Genomic DNA, 20,992 nt, shown 5'->3' with positions numbered 1-20,992 from the left:
CAGATTGAGTCACAGTTTTGCAGCTGGGTGCGGTGATGGATTGGCTGGTACGTCACATCATCCTTGATGACAACAACACATCTGAGATGCACACTGACATTTCAGAGGGTAAGCTGAATGTTAATTCTTTAACCTGTCGCATTACAAAAACTTGAAAAAATCCCCTTTAAAGAACCTTTAAAGGTTTTTCAAAAAACCTTTTTTTTTAATGGTTCTTTGAAGAACTATTTTCTGAGTGGTTCTTTAAAGAACCATTTTAAATCTTTAAAAAAAAATGCATCTTAAATTGAATTAACTAGAGTAGGGTAAAATAAATACAAGCACATAGACATATATTAATGGTTTATTGGCACTTTGTATTACAGAAAAAGACAAAAAGGCATTTTAACGCTAAGCACAACACCACTACTAATAATAGCATATAAGTCATTTAAACAGTAATAATTGAATATCTTTACTATACTATAAATAAATACATATAAATATTATACTATAGATAAAACAACAATCATTACATTAGAAATAGCAATACTTTCATAACAGACAATTAAACAACACATTTTCATCAGCATGTTTGCATTTTCAGTAAAACTATTTCAAGAACAATCTTTTTATTTAAATTATCAATGAACTGCAGCCTTAAGTTATGTAAGTTAAGTTTAATGTGGGACTCATGGTCCTTTGTTAGTCCACATTGGGACAATTTCAGTCTCTCATCTGCACTATGCTGGCAATCTAGGAGATATTTAATGCATTTGCCACTCTTTGCACAGCTACTGGTACAGGTGTAGTCAGAGTTCCCAAGTTGAGAACAAATGCCTCCAAAAAGCAAAATGTCTTTTTTAGTTCACTTGGATAGGCAACATTGTAGTTATGGTACAGGGAGAAGACAATACCCATCGCCAATGAAATGTCAATTTCCCCACTGTCCAGAATCATTTTTTGTCCATCCATCTGGACATTGCCCTCAGTTGAATCACTCAAGGGCTTGCCGTCACTGCTGCTGAGTACGATTGTAGGTATTGGGCTGTGTGGATCCTGAAACAGAAATTAAATTCTTGAAATGAGGAGTATAGTTTAAATAAGCATAAACAACAGGTGTCCCAATGAAAGTATGAAACTCCTGTAAAATACTGGATTAGTTTTAGACCCCCCCTCACCATACCAAAAAAAATCTAAATTTACCTTATTTATGACGGAGAGATGAGCGGCATTTTCTTTGAAAATAGATGGCAGGAGAAGAACAGCTGTGTTTACTATCTGACCTGGAAAATAAAGAGAAATATGTAAATATTTTCTGGCCAATTTTGTTAATACAAAGCAGTAAAGGCCATATGAGTACCTTCATCAGGAGTTGAATGTCTTGCAGAACATAAGCATTAGTGCAGTAAATGTATACCTAATTAACTTTTCAGTGTAATTCAGTGTAAATGTTAAGCATTTATACAAAACCCCCAAAATGTTGTTCAGTTCTGTAAGTTGCTAGCTTTAAATAATTTGAGTCCTAAAGAACTTGCAGAGCAAGTCTAGCTGCCACTGAACATTTTTTGGGATAAACATTGTGTGAATGACTGAAAATCCTCATAGAGATATATATAGCATCGAGGGTGTATCAGTTAAATCTTAAAGTACATCAGTGCAGAGACGAGAAAGGAGAAATGTCTGTCAGGGTTCCTGGGTCATCGACCCAGTGCTTTCAGTTTTGTTCATGTTCAGTTTATTTTGCCACTGCCTGTTTCACTTCCTGTTTGTTCCCCGTGTCAGCTTGTGTCATTAGTCAGATTATGTTCAGCCCTGTACTCACCTGTTTCCAATCATTGTCATCATTCAACCTGTGTATTTAAGTTCCTCGGTTTCACCAGTTCTTTGTCGTGTCATTGATGTTATGTTGTCGTTTCCGCCAGCCAGCCAGCCAGCCACTCAGTCCGTCCGTCCGTCCGTCCGTCCTTCCTTCATTCATTCATTCATTCAGTCAGTCGTCCAGCCAGCCAGCCAGCCAGCCACTCAGTCCGTCCGTCCTTCCTTCCTTCATTCATTCATTCAGTCAGTCGTCCAGCCAGCCAGCCATTTCCTACCTCTGTTCTGTTTGCTCACGCCATCACAATAAACACCAGTCTTCACCTACCTGTGAGTCCTGCGTTTGGGTTCCTTCTTCCTCGCCTCCACACCACGCCTGACAGAATGACATGACCCGTGCCACGAAGACACGACTGGAACCCAGCGGACTCGGACCTTTTTGAGCGGCAGGAGGCAGCGCTCTCCTTGTGGGCGGAAAAGCTCAAGGAGAGACAGCGGCTCTTCGCGGAGCGAGAGCACGTCTTCGAGGGCACTCGCTTGGCTCTGGGCGGGCCTCGGAGACGCCGCGTTCACCCACCTGCTACCTCCCATGCACCGGAGCATCTGCCGCGGAGAGTGGGCGTTTCGCGCCGCGCTTCGGCGGCTCCCCCTCTCGCGGATCCGCTCCTCGCTCACACGTCACCTGCCTCATTTGCCGGATCCTCCACTTCGCCACGGCACAGCGGCTATGCCTCCCACCTCGGCTCAACAGAGGCTCCCGCGCCAGAGGCTCGGCTGTGTACCCCGCCCGCTTCCTCTTCCCGGAGAAAGCGGGGCACACGCCGCCATAACACGGACTATTTTCAGCAACTCCCGGTGGTGAGTTCCGGTAACTGTTTTCCACCCTCCTCATTTGACTCTTCACCCAGATTAACTAATAGACTCATCTCTGATTCATGGGATGTTTCCCTCCTGGAGGATTCTGTAGACTGGGAAGAGTTTTTCTGCTCTGCTCCTCCAAAGACTATAAATGGTGGTGGCAGAAGGACCAGAACAATCCCAGATAAACCTGCCTGTATCACACACCCAGTCACTATTTTCACACCCATTACTCAGCCATTTCCCACCAGCACGGCGGCCCAGATTCGGCCTTCCCCTTCAGCCGTTTCACCACCTCAGATGGCTAGGGCCCAGCCTACACCCACACCTGTGCCAGCTCCTAGGAAGAAGGCAGCTGCGACGCAGTCTACCTCCACATCCGCTCTTGTTTCCCGGGTGGGGGGTAACTGGTGTCCAGCCACCTCCCGTGCCTGTCCCAGCGCCCAGGCTGAGGGCAGCCTCAACCCAGCCTGACCTCCCTAGAGGCTTGAAAGAGCTAACCAGTCCACCTGCTACTTCACCACTTCCTCCACCTCCTCACTCAGCTTTCCACGCCCTGGCACTATCACTGGTTAGGCTAGCTGAGGTGTCCCCTGCTCAGGCACCAGCCTTATTAGCCCAGGCTGCAGTTTTATCCCCCTCGGTAACTCTGTCGTTAGCTCAGCCATTAGCATCGCCAACCTCTGTTCATCCCTTAGCTTCCCCACTCCAGTCAGTTCCCTCACCTGCTGTTCAGCTTTCACTCCAGTCAGTTCCCTCACCTGCTGTTCAGCCTTCCCTCCTGTCCCCTGTCGTCCAGTCTCCTCCTGTCCTCCTGTCCCCTGTAGTCCAGTCTCCTCCTGTCCTCCAGTTCCCTGTCCTCCAGTCTCCTCCCGTCCTCCAGTCTGTCCAGTCTGTAGTCCAGTCAGTCCAGTCGTCCCCTGTAGCTCAGTGTCCTGTTCTCCAGTCGCCTCCCGTCCAGTCAGTCCAGTCGCCTCCCGTCCAGTCAGTCCAATCAGTTCAGTCACTCATCCACCACCCTGTTCAGTTCCCGGACCTGCAGCCACAGCACCCAGAGCCAGCTGTGAGCCCTCCTGCTCTCCAGCCAGGGGCCTCCGCGCCCGCTGGCCCGGCCGCTCTCCAGCCAGGGGCTTCCGCGCCCGCTGGCCCTGCCTGTCTCCAGCCAGGGGCTTCCGCGCCCGCTGGCCCTAAAGCTGTGGCTCTGTCACCCCCGGCTCCCGTGCCGTCGCCTGGTCCAGACTCAGACTCAGCCTCAGCTTCTGCTTCGCCTGGGCCAGCCTCAGACTCAGCCTCAGCTTCTGCTTCGCCTGGTCCAGACTCAGCCTCAGCTTCAGCGTCTGCTTCCCCTGGTCCAGCCTCAGCTTCCACTTCGCCTGGGCCAGCCTCAGCCTTGGCGTCAGCCTCTGCTTTGCCTGGTCCTGCGGCTGCCGCGCCGTCGCCCCAGCCACGTTCTGGACGTCATCGCCGGCGCGGCCGCCCACCGGACCTGCTCAGCGGCCGCCGCCGCCTTCCTCGCGGCCGCCCACCGGACCTGCTCAGCGGCCGCCGCCGCCTTCCTCGCGGCCGCCGCCGCCTTCCTCGCGGCCGCCCACCGGACCAGCTCAGCGGCCGCCGCCGTCTTCCTGAACCGTCTCGTCTCGGCCGCCGGCCACGTGGCCGCCCACCTGAACTGTTTCTGTTTTGGACTCCGTCCCTCCGTCCTGGGCCCCCTCCACCCGCCCTGTTCTGGTTTTTCTTTCTTTTGGCCATCGGGTGCCGGCCTTTGGGGGGGGGGGGTACTGTCAGGGTTCCTGGGTCATCGACCCAGTGCTTTCAGTTTTGTTCATGTTCAGTTTATTTTGCCACTGCCTGTTTCACTTCCTGTTTGTTCACCGTGTCAGCTTGTGTCATTAGTCAGATTATGTTCAGCCCTGTACTCACCTGTTTCCAATCATTGTCATCATTCAACCTGTGTATTTAAGTTCCTCGGTTTCACCAGTTCTTTGTCGTGTCATTGATGTTATGTTGTCGTTTCCGCCAGCCAGCCAGCCAGCCAGCCACTCAGTCCGTCCGTCCTTCCGTCCGTCCGTGGATATTGTAAGGGACACTGTGTTTACTAATGTGCTGTATGTGAAACCTTAAAAAGTGGTATCTGAGATAGGAGTTAAAAATGTTTTTGCTCATTATTGCCAAGTGCCCTCACCTTTTCTTTCAGTGTCTGTCTGGCTCTCATCAACAGATTTTAAGCAGAGGCTTTTAAGGTTGCTGTCTGGGGCTATTGACACAAGCTTCGCTGCCAACTTACTGAATCCTCGGATTACTTTTTTGTCCACATCAGTTTTAAGTAACATGGAAGCCTCTTCAAGAAGCTAAAATAAAGGATAAACATATACATATTAGCTTTGTACCATAATATATACCATTATATAGCAAACCAGAACAATCATTATTTCACACATCAATTATCATTAGAGAACAAATTATAATTTTGCATTTGTTTACTTTAATTCTCAAGTACACATTGCTGTGCAAAAGGGATGTTTAGACTATTCTTCCCAAAAAACTATCATTGGCATCAGATTGGTCCAAAATTATCCTGTAGCATGAAAATAAAACCAAAGAGAAAGACATAGTCAATGTTGCAATTTCTGTTAGTGTTCTGTTAGTGTACTTTTATTACTCATGAAATAAATCTGCTGATTCAGTCACTTTGCCTGTCCTGTAGGTACGTGATTATTAGAAGTCTATATAAATGTGCAGCACATCAGTACATATTCGTGTTTTTGCCGTGCACTATTGTTATTGTTGTTTTTTGCTGCAGTTTTTGATAAAACACTCACCACAACAGGGATAGTGAGACATGGGAATTCTCGTAGAACCTCTTCAGTAGTATGCTGAAGAACGTAGTGTGTTCTGTACTTCTGTATTTTCCTGAGGTGCGTTCGAATGACATCCACATTTGGCCTAGTTTTTTGGCACTCTTGCTTAATCACTGATACATGTTGGTCGGTGCTACTTTCATCCTCCCCATCGTCAAGAGGATTGATATCCTGGTTATTAAAAAGTTTAGCAAATATTGAGAGAAAAAAACCCAAAACAATACTTTTAACTTTTATGTACAATTTAAAATGGCAAACAAACATTGAGCATATTTAACTTGCCTTGGTTTTTTCAAAAGGATACAGGGCTGGATATCTGATGATCTTTTTCTTCCTGAATTTGGAACTGAGTATTTCTGTCTCATTTTTTCAATTTCCTCTACGTCTACTAGTGGTCTTCTTTCCTTTTTAAACTTGTTCCTGAGAGACTCATGCAGAACATCCTACAAACGATAAAAATGTAACTAATTATTCATAAATAGGTGCAACTAGGTCCTCCCTTTATACAAGACATTTACCAGAAAACTTTGAGTGACATAAAGCTGGTAGGTTTGCTGTAATCATGTCATAACCTAATTAGTTCCTATTTACAGATCTCTTCTTTAACTCTTAGGAGTTGATCGAACACATGATATAAAGGTTTGGAGCACCTTAGATTGGCTACATACACTATAAAAGGTAGATAAAGATTAGATAAAGTATCAATGGCATTATGTCCTACAAGCATACTCATCATGATCTTTCAGTCTATATGTTAATACCTCTACCTTTTAATAATAAAAATAATAATGTATACTTTATTGATCCCCACAGGGAAATTTCTCTCTTTGCATTTAACCCATTCACTCAGTGAAGCAGTGGGCAGCCACTAATCAGGCGCCCGGGGAGCAGTGTGTAGGGACAGTACCTTGCTCAAGGGTACCTCAGGGTAGCCGTTCAGTTGATTCAAACCCCTGACCTTCCGATCATGGGGCAACCACACTACCTACTGAGCTATCCCTGCCCTATTTTCAAATTTAATTTTTTAAATACAAAAACTACACTATCCTGATACAAAGGCAAACAGAGCTAATATAATGCTGAATTTCACACCATTCACTTGAGAATTCACAGAGAAATGAAACATTAATTAATTTAAAAGAGCAATTGATATTTTATTTATTGTTTGACCATACTGGACGAGATCTGCCTCAAAAATCACAATACTAATACTTGTATTGTAGTGGCCACAAGGGAACAGATAACCTCTGAATATGTAACAATGAAAATGTTAGCATGTTACACTCGTTAGCCAATAATTAGGCAATTCAAAGACAATTTGTTGGACAATTTTATCAATGTTTGCTTTTCAGGAATACTTACATATCCAGAGCCATAACTCTCCTTCAAGAAAGGAAAACTCAGAAGGACAGTCCTCAGAAGCTCTACATACTGCACATGAGAGGGATACCTGCAAATTTTGAATGATGAACTTAAATTCTGATGTACATACTGTATTTTAAATGAATCAAATCTTAATTATATATAGACTTACATTGTCTCATTACTCAAGTGGTCAAACAGAGCTTGAACAAGCATGTTTTTGAGTCTGTTCTTGGTGGGTGACTTTAGTGCTGCATCTTTATTGGTCAACGCAGTGAGCACAGCTGGAGGAAACTGCACTTTGCAGTTAAACATAGGTTGGAGTGCTGACACAGTATGCTTTTCTTTGTGTTGCCTTCCACTGCAAGAAGAAGTAAGAAGTATGTTTAGAGTTTGTTACAAGACATGAATATGCGTGTCCTTGTGTCCTGCATCAGGAATATCCGCATATTTAAAACGTACAATAACAGCTGCTGAACTACAGAAACAGAATCATAACAGAGAGTAAGAGTGGCTGTGACATTTCAATTTTGAAAGTAAATGGGTGTGTGATGCACATCAACGCTGGAGAAACAGTACAGGGCTTGCGTCAACCCCTTGCCCCCCACCCTCCAACACCGTAAACCTAGGGGAGGGGAAACACTGAATTGTATGAATGTACAATTCAGTGAATCATGTCCAGTCAACTTAAGACTCACTCTTTCAGCTTCTCTACAGCAGACAAAAATTTCACTTGGTCTTTCACTTTTGGAAAAAGACGCTCACTCATTCTTTCAGTCATCTGCAGAAGAGTCGATCCATCGATTTCATTGTCTGTGTCACAGAAAAACAATAAGACACGATCAAAACAGAAATGAGCATGTTCGAAGATAAAGAATAAAAATATCATAAAACATTACTAAAAAGACAGCTATGCGTTCATTAGTGACTGTAGATGATGACAGACATGTGGAACAGCCAAAAAGTGGTTAAAATCATTTTAACAGTGGTTGACAATTCCTAACTAAAAAGTCATGGTTTAGGATGTATCTTACCTAACTTTGGTATGAACTGCCTTAAAAGGTCGGTGGATCAGTGTAATGAAGTCTTGACCATCACATCTGTATGCGTCCAAAGCATGAAAGTCTACCTCATCCCCAGGCTTGAATATCAACAGATCATCAGTCTCTCTGATGTGGTATGATTGAAGGTGTCTTATAAACTCCAGTGTTGTAAAAAGTCTTCCAACAAGAAACCATTTTGCCCTGATATACACAATCAGGACTATTTTTTTTACAAACAGTGGAATTTGCTCTGCATGCACAAGTTCCAAAATGAAGAAATCTCCAACTGCATATTTTACAGAGTTTAAAATGATGCATTTACTCGTCCAGAGTTTCTCATCCACAGTAATGGCTGTCTCCAAGTTCTGCAAACAAATCTGCAAGTTCACTGGAAGTTCTTGAAGTGATAAGTTATTAACTGCTGCTTGTGTATGATCGCTCCTGATGATCCATTCAGGCTGCCACTCCCAGCATTGACGAAGCTGATTCCTCTTTGCCAAAGTCTGACAAATATTAATATAGTTATTGGTGATTCTTGCTACTGTCTTGAAAAATTGATGTCTGGCTTCAAACCTCATGCACCAATGAGAGCGGAGTGACCCATAATCAAGGATGAGCCGAGGATAATGTAGCAGAAAATGCAGCTTGGGTATAAACACACCAGTGTATGGTGTAACTGGCCCATGTAAAGTTCTCTATAAGTTCACTCAGAGCTCGTTCAGATGATTGGGGAAATTCAACAGTTTCTTGGATGACAGGGTCACAGTCTGGGGCAGACTCTAATCCTTGTTTCTGATATTTATGTTTCTTCCTTATGTGATTTTTCAAAGATTTCACAGACAAAAACTTTCTGGGACAGTCTTCTAGTCTGCAGACAATGAAGAATCCTCATTTACTTTCATGGTATATCTGTTGATGTTTCAGCAGTTTTTCATATGTTGGTTTTCTTGTGGAGCACCGTGGACACTGATATGGCACATCCATAGAAATGCTCACCTACAAAGACCTGGGGTGGCTGTAGCTCAGGTGGCAGAGCGGATCAGCCACTAACCAGAAGGTCGGTGGCTCAATCCCAGGCTGCTCAAGTCTGCATGCCAAATATCCTTGGGCAAGATACTAACCCCATGTTGCTCTCCGATGCATCCATCGGAGTGTGAATGTGTATGAATGTTAGATACTTAGCACTAAAGCTTAGAAGTGCTTGTGTGATTGGGTGAATGAATTAGCTGTATAAAGCGCTTTGAGTGCTCGGACAGAGTAGAAAAGCGCTATATAAGAACCAGTCCATTTACCTGTTGATAATCTGCCAATTCATTTTCCCCAAGCCAAAGAGATACTTCTCCAACAGTCCACTGCTGAGCCATGATCTGTTAAAACAAAACAAAATGCCATTACATTGTTATTCTGTGACATCAAAAACTTATTTATTTATTTTTTGTTCAATCATTTTCCAAGCCACTTTATCATCATAAGGATCGGAGGGGTGCAGGAGCCTATCCCAGCTGTTTTTTTAGGCGGGGTAGACCCTGGACAGGCTGCCAGTCCATGGCCTTTTGACTGTTCCCAAAGTCAGGACACATACTCACGGAGAGGCAGCGTTTCAGTGGTGTGGTCCTCATCTGTGGAACAGCCTGCCGGAGGAGCTCAGGGCCGCAGAGAACGTACATGTTTTTAAGAACAGGCTCAAGATCCAACTTTTTAATTTAGCTTTTACTTGACGTTTATTTATTTTATGCTTATTTATTCTATCCTGTTATTCTATTTATTAATTTAGGTTTTACGTAATATTTATCGATTTTATTCTTATTCATTTTTTATCTTCTTACTCTATTTACATTTATATTGTATCCCTTCTTATTTATTTTATCTTTTTACCCTGTATATATCCTGTTGTGTCATATCTCCAGTGTTTCCTCGGCGGGCGCTCTCTGCACCGGCGCTGTAATCGACCGTGGCTGCTGGGGCTCTGGGGGTCCTCTCAGCCTGGCTGGGGGGCTTCTTTGCCTCTCACACGCACTAAGCAGTTGTCAAACTCTCAAACGCAGTAAGCAGTTGTCATACTCTGACACGCACTAAGCAGTTGTCATACTCTCACACACACTAAGCGTAAGTGACGGAGTTACACCGTCCCGGGCCACAGACAGCTGATCTGGGCGCATACACACACCACCACCATTAGTTTCTACAATTACGGTGGCTGCGTGTCTTTGAGACATGAGAGGTATATTTTGAGCGGCGCAGAGGGTGGCCAACATATTTTTCCCACTTACCTTTAATAAAGTCGGTCGCGTAGACTCGCTGTGATCACCGATTGTACGAGTGGTTATGCAAGCCGATGGTATGGTGTTCCGGGGTTCAAATAGTGGGTTCGGGCACGCTTGAAAGGTCACGAGAACTGCATTATTTTTGTTTGTTTTTTTTGTTATTGTGAAACACTGTAGGCTGCCTGGAATTGGCCATAAATGTCTGTATTTACATATATATGTATTGTAGGAATACAGCTGGAAATAAGCTGAGGAGAAAAGAGTGTTTGGTAAAAGAAATAATAAAGAGATGACGATTATGCCTAGTGGGAGGGGCCATGGGGTAAAAAAGAAGGCTGTTTTTCGGTGAGATGTTACAGAGAGGGTAACATGCAGACTGTGTTTTGTATATAGATGTTTGTTTTGTGTTGACTTAAGTTAGTTTTCTATTTTCTTTGTAAATAATCTTTTGTGCACCTGGGAGGCCGGCAGAATAAACTATCCACACTGAATGCTTCCTGACTACGCCTGCATTTGTTCGGGAGAAGTTTCAGAGAGGACCCCGCGACATATGGTGTCAGGAGTGGGATGGCTAGTCGGAAGAGGAAAACGCGCCTCCCAGTTAAGCGCACAGGGCTGCGGTCCCAGCAGCATGAGCTTCCAGTGGAGAAGACAGCAGAGGACCTGGCATGGGACACAGTACCGGCGTCGTCTTCTTCAGCAGAGGAGGAGGAGGAGGTTTCTGGCAGGATTGGTCCAGCATTGCCTACAGCTTCAACCTCAGCACGTGACCCAAACGGAGAGCTGAAATGCGATGATGAGGGACTTCCTGGCGGGACAGCAAAGGAGAGAGGAGGTTTTGTTGGCAGAACTCAGGGGGCTGAGGACTGTTTCCCCTCCCAACGCTCAGCTGCATTCAGATTTTGCTGGTCAGGAAAGCCCAGCCCAAGCACCAGCCGGAGCAAGCACCACAGCAGCAACGGCCACGCCAAGCACCGCAACAGCAAGCAGCCCCAGAATGGTACTGCCTACACCTGCACACCAAAGAGGATACCGGGATCCCCCAGAGGAGGTTCCCTCTCTTCAGTCAAAAGCAGTGACCAACAGCCTCATCCAGTCAGTCTCAAAGTGGATGCGATCTGCTGGGCCGAAAATTCCACCCTTTCAGATGGGGGAAGACATTGAGAACTATTTGTGGAGTTTTGAGCGAGTTGCCAAAACCTGGAAATGGCCAGAGAGTGAATGAGCCGGTCGTCTGGTTCCACTGCTATCGGGGAAGGCGTTGGAGGCCTACACTGCAATGGATGAAGAAAGAGCCAATCGTTATGAAGATTTAAAAGCTGCGTTGCTAACCAAATTTGACATTTCCTCTGAGACGTATCGGCAGAAGTTAAGGTCCAATACAGTTCCACCTGGTGAGAGCCCCACTGAGACCTATTATCGCCTGAAGGGCCTCTATCGGCGCTGGATCCGACCAGAGCAGCATATTAAAGAAGAGATGGGAGAAGCTATCATCTTGGAGCAGTTAATCCGGGTACTTCCAGGGGAGGTGAGGACCAGGGTGAGGGAGCATGAGCCAGCAGATGGACTGACTGCTGCTAAGCTGGTGTCACAGTACTTCAATGCGCGTAAAGGAGCACCACCTGCATGCTCATCTGGGACGCCACAGCGACCACCACTCCCATCATCGGGTCTTCTGAAGAGGGAGAGCAACCCAAAGCCACCAGAAAACCCCAAGGCATCAAACTTACGAGCAGCGGGTAAGGACTGTCTTTGTTATTATTGCCAGCAGCCAGGTCATAAAGCCTCGGTATGCCCTATCCGGAAGGCTAAAGTCACTGGTGCCTGCTATGCACCCCGGCTGGAGATGGAGCCCACAAGGGTCCAGCCAGTGGATGTGCAACGCTATAAAAAAGTAAAGGTCAATGGTCAGCAGGCTACTGCTTTGCTGGACACTGGTAGTTTTATGTCTTTAATTAAGCATAGTTTGGTACCAGTGAACAGTGTGGACTATAGCAGACAGGAAGAAGTTTTATGTGCGCATGGTGATAAACATCCATACCCAAAAGTGGAGGTAACAGTGACTATTAATGAACAGCCCTACCTGTTGTCAGTTGGGGTGGTAAAGAACTTGCCTGTAGAGGTTATTCTGGGGATGGACTTGCCTGTACTCATAGACTTGCTGCAAGAAAAAGAAGAACAGTGGACAGAGACTGATGTGGGGGATAAGGGGAATGCTAAATTAAATGTGTCTGGCCCAGTGGTCACTAGAGCCCAGGCGAAGGCTGGATGCCAACCCTTGCCAGACTTTGACAGTAGTCTGTGTGAGGGTGGCACTAATGGGCCAAGAAAATCCCGCTGCCAACGCCGCTTTGAGAAGCAGCTATGGTCAAAGGGGCCGGACACAAAGAGCATGAAATGCGATGTACCAGAAAATATACCTTTGTTGCAAAGGGAGGATGAAACGTTGAAAGTTTTGTTTGCTAATGTGACTGAAGGGGAAACTGGAAAATGGGGAGGGAAAGAGAAGTTCATTGTTGACAAAAATGTGTTGTATGCTGTTGACGGTGACCACCAACAGCTTGTGATACCTTCTAGTTGTAGACCCCTCATTATGCACCTAGCACATACCCTCCCCTGGGCAGGTCATCTGGGTCGCCAAAAAACCTATATGCGAGTTAGCTCACGTTTCTTTTGGCCGTCAATGTACACAGACATACAAAAATATTGCCGTACATGCCCTACCTGCCAGAAAACCTGTCCAGCTCGCAAGTCTGACAGGGCCCTGCTACAGCCACTTCCGGTCATCTCCACCCCCTTCCGTAAGATAGCTATGGACATTGTGGGTCGTCTGGTAAAAAATAGTCGGGGTCATCAGTACATTTTGGTGGTGTGTGATTATGCGACTCGTTTCCCAGAAGCTTTCCCTCTGCGTGCGCTCACGGCACCCAATGCTCTGCGTGCACTGGTACAGCTGTTCTCCCGGGTGGGGATACCAGATGAGATTTTGACCGACCAAGGGACTAACTTTACCTCTAGGTTGATGCAGCTCTTCCACAACCAGCTAGGCATCTCTGCCATCAGGACGTCACCCTACCATCCACAGACAGATGGGTTGGTGGAGAGGTTCAACCAAACTCTGAAGAGGATGCTGCAGAAGTTTGTGTCAGACACTGGGAAAGACTGGGACCAGTGGCTACCCTTCCTGCTGTTTGCGTACAGAGAAGTTCCCCAGGCTTCCACTGGTTTCTCACCATTCGAGCTACTCTATGGTTGGGATGTGCAGGGGCCGTTGGATCTCCTCCGGAAGGGTCGGGAGTCTCCTGCTTCTGCTCCAAATGATAAAGGAGTGGTGCAATTTGTGCTGGAAATGAGAGATCGGTTGGGGAGATACCATGAAGAGGCCGAGGTCAACCTGCGAGACGCTCAACGAAGCCAGAAGACCTGGTATGACCAATAGGCCCGGCAACGTGAATTTCAATCTGGTCAAAAGGTGTTGTTACTTCTCCCCTCAGCCAACAGTAAACTTCTGGCGAAATGGCAAGGGCCATACAAGGTTCTTCGCAGAATGGGGCCAGTGACCTATGAGATTCATCTTCCTGAAAAGAGGAAACCGAAGCAGACTTACCATGTGAATCTCCTGAAAGAATGGGAAGAGCGTGCCCACCAGGCCCCTGCGAAAGCTCTGATGGCAAGAGAAGTGCCAAGAGAAGGGAAGACAGAACCCGAGCAGGGAGCCGATCCAATGTCTCCGGTGCTGACTCATCTTACCCCACAGCAGGCTGCTGAGCTACTCCAAATCCTTCGGTAGACTCCATCTCTGTGTTCAGTTAACCCCGGCAGGACCACCCTTGTCGAACATGTGATATGCCTAAAGGATGGACATCCCAACGTCCATACCAGGTTCCACAACACTTAGTGGATAAATTGCGACAGGAGAAGATGCTGGTCTTGGGGTGATAGAGCCGTCCTGCTCAGAGTGGTGTAGCCCGGTGGTCATCATCTTCAAGAAAGATGGCTCCCTACGCATCTGCATTGATTTCCGGAAGCTTAATTCCATTTCAGAGTTTGATGCCTACCCCATGCCTCGAATCGAGGGTTTGCTGGAGAAGATTGGAGCGGCCAGGTACATCACCACCCTGGATCTGTGCAAAGGTTACTGGCAAGTGCCACTGGAGGAGTCTTCTCGACCGTACAACGCCTTCAGGACACCTGCCGGCCTGTTCCAGTTCACGGTGATGCCATTTGGGCTACATGGGGCTCCGGCCACCTTCCAAAGGCTGATGGACAAATTACTACAGGGGTGTGACCCCTATAGTGCCGCCTACCTGGATGATGTAGTGATCTTCAGCAACACCTGGGAAGAGCATCAGCAGCACCTGTCCGAAGTCCTGGGAAGAATCCATAAGGCAGGGTTGACCCTCAACCCCTCTAAATGTGAGTGGGCACGGCAGGAGACCCGCTACCTTGGCTACCAAGTGGGCAGAGGTGTGGTGCGCCCGCAGATGGATAAAGTGGATTTTATCCAGAACTGCCCTCGGCCTCGCACCAGCCCCTTCCTGGGGCTGGTTGGCTGGTACCAAAGATTTGTGCCCCAGTTTGCAACTATTGCGGCCCCTCTTACTGCTATGACCAGCAAGGACCAACGGAATCCTGTCACATGGACAGCGGAATGTGAACAAGCTTTCAAAAGGCTGAAAACCTGCCTGTGTACGACCCCAGTTCTCAGGAGCCCAGACTTCAGGAAGAAATTTCTGGTCCAGGTGGATGCCTCCAAAAGCGGCCTGGGAGCAGTGCTGGCCCAAGGGGACCCTGGAGAAGAGCTTCCGGTCCTATACCTAAGCCAAAAGCTGCTGCCACGAGAGACCAACTACTCAACTGTGGAGAAGGAGGCCTTGGCCATTAAGTGGGCACTGGAGAAACTCAGGAATTATTTACTTGGAAGGGAGTTTGAGTTGGAAACTGATCACCGAGCGCTCACCTGGATCCATTCCATGAAGGACCATAACAGCCGACTGACACGCTGGTACCTTTCACTGCAGCCGTTCAGATTCACCATCCGTCAAAGACCAGGCAAGCTCACTGTAGTGGCAGATTATCTCTCCAGGTTGCCGCACAACGCCAACCTTCAGGTGGAAGGGGATGATGTAACGGAGTTACACCGTCCCGGGCCACAGACAGCTGATCTGGGCGCATACACGCACCACCACCATTAGTTTCTACAATTACGGTGGCTGCGTGTCTTTTCGTCGACCGGGCAGATAAACAAAAAGGGGTGAGAGGTATATTTTGAGCGGCGCAGAGGGTGGCCAACATATTTTTCCCACTTACCTTTAATAAAGTCGGTCGCGTAGACTCGCTGTGATCGCCGATTGTACGAGTGGTTATGCAAGCCGATGGTATGGTGTTCCGGGGTTCAAATAGTGGGTTCGGGCGCGCTTGAAAGGTCACGTGAACTGCATTATTTTTGTTTGTTTTTTTGGTTATTGTGAAACACTGTAGGCTGCCTGGAATTGGCCATAAATGTCTGTATTTACTTATATATGTATTGTAGGAATACAGCTGGAAATAAGCTGAGGAGAAGAAATAATAAAGAGATGACGATTATGCCTAGTGGGAGGGGCCATGGGGTATAAAAGAAGGCTGTCAGGGCCTACCTGGGTTTTTTCGGTGAGATGTTACAGAGAGGGTAACATGCAGACTGTGTTTTTTATATAGATGTTTGTTTTGTGTTGACTTAAGTCAGTTTTCTATTTTTTTTGTAAAAAATCTTTTGTGCACCTGGGAGGCCGGCAGAATAAACTATCCACACTGAATGCTTCCTGACTACGCCTGCATTTGTTCGGGAGAAGTTTCGGAGAGGACCCCGCGACAAGTTTACATACTCTCACACGCACTAAGCAGTTGACATACTCGGACACGCACTGAACAGTTGTCATACTCTCACATGCACCGAGCAGTTGACATACTCTCACATGTACTGAGCAGTTGACATACTCTCACACGCACTGAGCAGTTGACATACTCTCACATGCACTGAGCAGTTGACATACTCTCACATGCACTGAGCAGTTGACATACTCGGACACGCACTGAACAGTTGTCATACTCTGACACGCATTAAGCAGTTGTCATACTCTCACATGCACTGAACAGTTGACATACTCTCACACGCACTGAACAGTTGACATACTCTGACACGCATTGAGCAGTTGTCATACTCTCACATGCACTGAGCAGTTGACATACTCTCACATGCACTGAGCAGTTGACATACTCGGACACGCACTGAACAGTTGTCATACTCTGACACGCATTAAGCAGTTGTCATACTCTCACATGCACTGAGCAGTTGACATACTCTCACATGCACTGAGCAGTTGTCATACTCTGACACGCATTAAGCAATTGTCATACTCTCACACGCACTGAGCAGTTGACATACTCTGACACGCATTAAGCAGTTGTCATACTCTCACATGCACTGAGCAGTTGACATACTCTCACATGCACTGAGCAGTTGACATACTCTGACACGCATTAAGCAATTGTCATACTCTCACATGCACTGAGCAGTTGACATACTCTGACACGCATTAAGCAATTGTCATACTCTCACACGCACTGAGCAGTTGTCATACTCTCACACGCACTGAGCAGTTGTCATACTCTCACACGCACTGAGCAGTTGTCATACTCTGACACGCATTGAGCAGTTGTCATACTCTGACACGCACTGAGCAGTTGACATACTCTGACACGCACTGAGCAGTTGACATACTCTGACACGCACTGAGCAGTTGACATACTCTGACACGCATTGAGCAGTTGTCATACTCTGACACGCACTGAGCAGTTGACATACTCTGACACGCATTGAGCAGTTGACATACTCTGACACGCATTGAGCAGTTGTCATACTCTGACACGCACTGAGCAGTTGACATACTCTGACACGCATTGAGCAGTTGTCATACTCTGACACGCGCTGAGCAGTTGACATACTCTCACACGCACTGAGCAGTTGACATACTCTGACACGCACTGAGCAGTTGTCATACTCTCAAACGCACTGAGCAGTTGTCATACTCTCAAACGCACTGAGCAGTTGTCATACTCTGACACGCACTGAGCAGTTGTCATACTCTCACATGCACTGAGAAGTTGTCATACTCTCACACGCACTGAGCAGTTGACAAACTCTGATACGCATTAAGCAGTTGTCATACTCTCACATGCATTGAGCAGTTGACATACTCTCACACGCGCTGAGCAGTTGACATACTCTGACACGCATTGAGCAGTTGACATACTCTGACACGCATTAAGCAGTTGTCATACTCTCACATGCATTGAGCAGTTGACATAGTCTCAAACGCACTGAGCAGTTGACATACTCTCACACGCGCTGAGCAGTTGACATACTCTGACACGCACTAAGCAGTTGTCCCCCAAAGAAACCAAATTCCTAGAAATCCAATAACGGAAATGTTTGCACACAGTTGTCATTATGTGCAGAGGTCCACCCTACCAGCCAACCTCAGATCTCCACGCATACACAAACTAAGGCACATAAGTCTGCACACATCCAGACATTAACAGATACACACACATGGCCACCCTTTATATCGGTGGACCTCCACCAGGCCTCACTGCACTCCTCTTCTCAGAGAAACACTCAACAGAAGAGTTGAGAAACACAAAACTTGTGAGATCTGAATGTCCTGGTGAGTCTCCACCTGTTACAGGTGGGTGCTGCCTGGACTGTCTCAAGACAGACCAGACCAGGTGCACCACAAACACTTCAAACCTCATTTCAGGACAAAAACTAAAAGAACAACATAAACAAGGAGAAAACTTGCATTAGAAACATGCAGGGTTAGAGGAGACGGCAGCCATGTAGAGGTGAGCCTGTGTGAGTCCGTTTTCTTTTAGTGAACAACAGAAAAAAAGAAAAAAGAAAGAAAACTTACCTTAAAAATCTGTAGGGTTGTTTTCTCTGAGACATGTTGGAATCTGTAAACAGTAACTCCGAAAAGGATCCAGATGTTTCAAAATACTTCTCTGGCGAACGTTTCAGTTCTGCGAACATAAATGCTGTGATTAATGGACTAAAAGTCATCGCTTCTCACCCCTATTTATGGATTCAAGGATCAAAGGATCAAATTGGTGGTAAGATTCTAAATATATGTGATGTCATAATCCTGTTAGTTTGGAATACACAAAACAATAAGCACAGTTTTACAGACACATACACAAACTCCCAAAAACTAGCCAGCCCTCATGAGGAGGTTGAGACGCCATCCAGGTGCGGGAAAGAAAGCAGGAAAAACCGGGAGCGGGCCGCCTCACCGCTCTTTACATTAATGGACCGCCCCAAAGAAATCCAAACACGGAAATGCTTGCACACACATGTGATTATGCGCAGAGGTCCATCCTACCAGCCAACCTCAGATCTCCATGCAGGCACATATGAATGCACATACATTTACACACATCCAGAGATAAACTCCCCCAAAGAAATCCGAACATGGAAACTTTTGCGCACACTGCACACACATTCAGAGTTCATAACGCACTGGTGAGTCTCCACCTGTTACAGGTGGATGCAACCTGGACTGTCTCAAGACAGACGAGACCAGATCCACCAAAGAAACTGCAGATGTGAGGACATGCGTCTTTTTGAAATATATAAAACAATAAACACGGTCGTGCAGACACATACACTCACACAGGCTGCGAAAGCCTAGCCAGCCCTCGTGATGGGGTGGACCTCCTCCAGGCCTCACTGCCTTCCCCTCCTGAGAGAAACCCTTTATAGAAGAGTTGAGAAAGACACAATTTGTGAGGTCTGAATGTTCTGGTGAGTCTCCACCTGTTGCAGGTGAGTGCAGCCTGGACTGTCTCGAGACAGACCAGATCAGCTGCACCACAGACACTTCATACCTCATCTCAGGAGAAAAACTGAAAGAACAACATAAAAAAGGAGAAAACCGACCTCAGAAACATGGCCAACATCTGTTTGATTAGACTAACAAATAATGGTTGACCATTTTCAGGTGCTCGCCTAACCTTCAGTAGTTGTTCGAGGTCATTGAAACGCTTAGGTTTTATATATCCATGTTCCTTGGATTGATAATCTGTCTCGTATTGAAATTGTTCTTTGGTCAGTTTTGCCTGTTGCAGAATTTCAGGGTCGCTCTTGTTGACTTTAATAGCCACGATCTGTCTGTTTGCTCTGTGAATTGGTTAGAAACAAAACTGAACTTGTTTTGGTTTCTTTTGTAAAATACTCTGAAAACATCTGGAAAGGGTTTGGGTTGGTGTCAGGTCAACGTCCGTTATGCCATAAAGTATAATGGGTGAGTGCTCGTATTATGGGTTTTGGGATCAAAGCAAAGCTACCACGTCATGAAGGATCGAAGCAAAGCTACCGCGTCACAAGGGATCAAAGTGATTCTAATGTATGCGCAGGCGCACACACACATGTTTGTTTGTGTAATATTGTTCACACTAAATTTGACCGTAGGCAATTTAATATGAGTCAATCAAAGAAAATGTTAGTTTTGGAGAATTTTGAAATTACGAAAATGACAATTACGAGAATTTTTGTTCGTGTATTTTTTTTCTTTTGCATAACATGTCGAGCTTTTCTGTATATAGCCATGTCGTAGATTCCGAAGCAAACACGAAATTGATGAAAATGTTCTATTTTATTTTAACAATCATCAACTGCATATGCAGGTTTCGTACGGGTGCTTGAAATCCTTGAAAAGTCTTGGATATATTGTAGTGCTTCTATTTCGGATTTGGTGCTTAAAACGTCTTGAAACTGTATTTCATTCACCACAAATAACTATCTGACTGAATAGTTTTCTTATCAGATAGAGAAATAAAATGGCAAAGTCTAAAAGCAACATTTCTCTGCCTGGGCTGCCTTGTACCTCTGCACGTCAGTCTGTTTCAATGTGTGACCCCCCCTCCCCGAAAAGTCGGGGGTGAGCGCACTAACGTGCCTGGAGGCCGTTTTAATGAGTGTTTGCTGGAAAACGAAAAATACAAGAAGGAGTCTGCAAGAAGGATTTGTACGTTTTCACTGTGGAGGAGTTTGCGTAAGTCCTAGTAAATCATTTTCTTCAGTGTGGACGTTACACATGCTAATTTTTAAAATCGTTTTTATTATTTTGCTAGCTAGCAAACTCGCGGGATAAATGATTGAAATGCACTCAGTGTGATGCAATACGGTGCCGCTATTCTAACAGTTAGTTATTGCAGGGTAATTTCTGGAATATGCTGTGAATTTAACCAAGATTACACAGCAGTAGCAGTAATGCGAGTTACTTCCCCAAAGTGAAAGCTTTAAACGTTAGCCCGATGCTAAACTAGCCAACTCAAGCTTTCTGATTGAAGGCTAAAAGCAGCGTTGTCACCAAGTAAACAGAATATTGATTCTATTTTGGTGTATTGCTGCAGTTTTTTCAAGTATTAACTTGGTGCTTTTGGCAACCTTAGGGGGAAATAATGGTAATATGACTGATCCATATGGACACAAAGAATATAGACTTTTTTGTGCTACCGAAGTTCCGTGGCTTTCATTCAAAATCTGTTTATCGTTAAACAACTTGAAGATTATAATGGCTTCAAACTCACATTGAGGCCTGTGGGGCACTATCAGCCACTGAAACAGTAGACAAATGAATATTTCATACCTTAAGGCTGCCTGTTTATTTAAGGAAGATGAACAATACATTATAATTGTATATAATAATATCACAGATGATAGATTAAATAGGTTTTTGATAGATGCTTGTGCATTGTTAAAGTCTTATAT

At 45.7% G+C, this 20,992-nt stretch overlaps 1 protein-coding gene across 1 annotated transcript; it reads right to left on the bottom strand.

Moving 5' to 3' along the window:
* Window positions 1-735: 735 nt before the first annotated feature.
* LOC148094623 (sterile alpha motif domain-containing protein 3-like) lies at window positions 736-9,282 on the bottom strand. Its single transcript, XM_087837507.1, has 10 exons — window positions 9,211-9,282; window positions 8,915-8,924; window positions 7,574-7,688; window positions 7,048-7,236; window positions 6,876-6,963; window positions 5,792-5,956; window positions 5,475-5,684; window positions 4,838-5,003; window positions 1,186-1,265; window positions 736-1,038 (listed from the first exon to the last, which is right to left on the bottom strand). Exons 1-10 carry the CDS (start codon window positions 9,280-9,282, stop codon window positions 736-738), a joined length of 1,398 nt encoding a protein of 465 aa, XP_087693633.1.
* Between the last annotated feature and the right edge of the window lie 11,710 nt (window positions 9,283-20,992).

The sequence above is a fragment of the Neolamprologus brichardi genome, unplaced genomic scaffold (assembly GCF_056152115.1).
Source record: "Neolamprologus brichardi isolate AB-2024 unplaced genomic scaffold, ASM5615211v1 NODE_ptg000033l+_length_6344489_cov_1, whole genome shotgun sequence".
NCBI lineage: Eukaryota > Metazoa > Chordata > Actinopteri > Cichliformes > Cichlidae > Neolamprologus > Neolamprologus brichardi.
The sequence above is the reverse complement of the archived record's forward strand: the minus strand, read 5'-3'. Positions and strand labels throughout refer to the sequence as shown.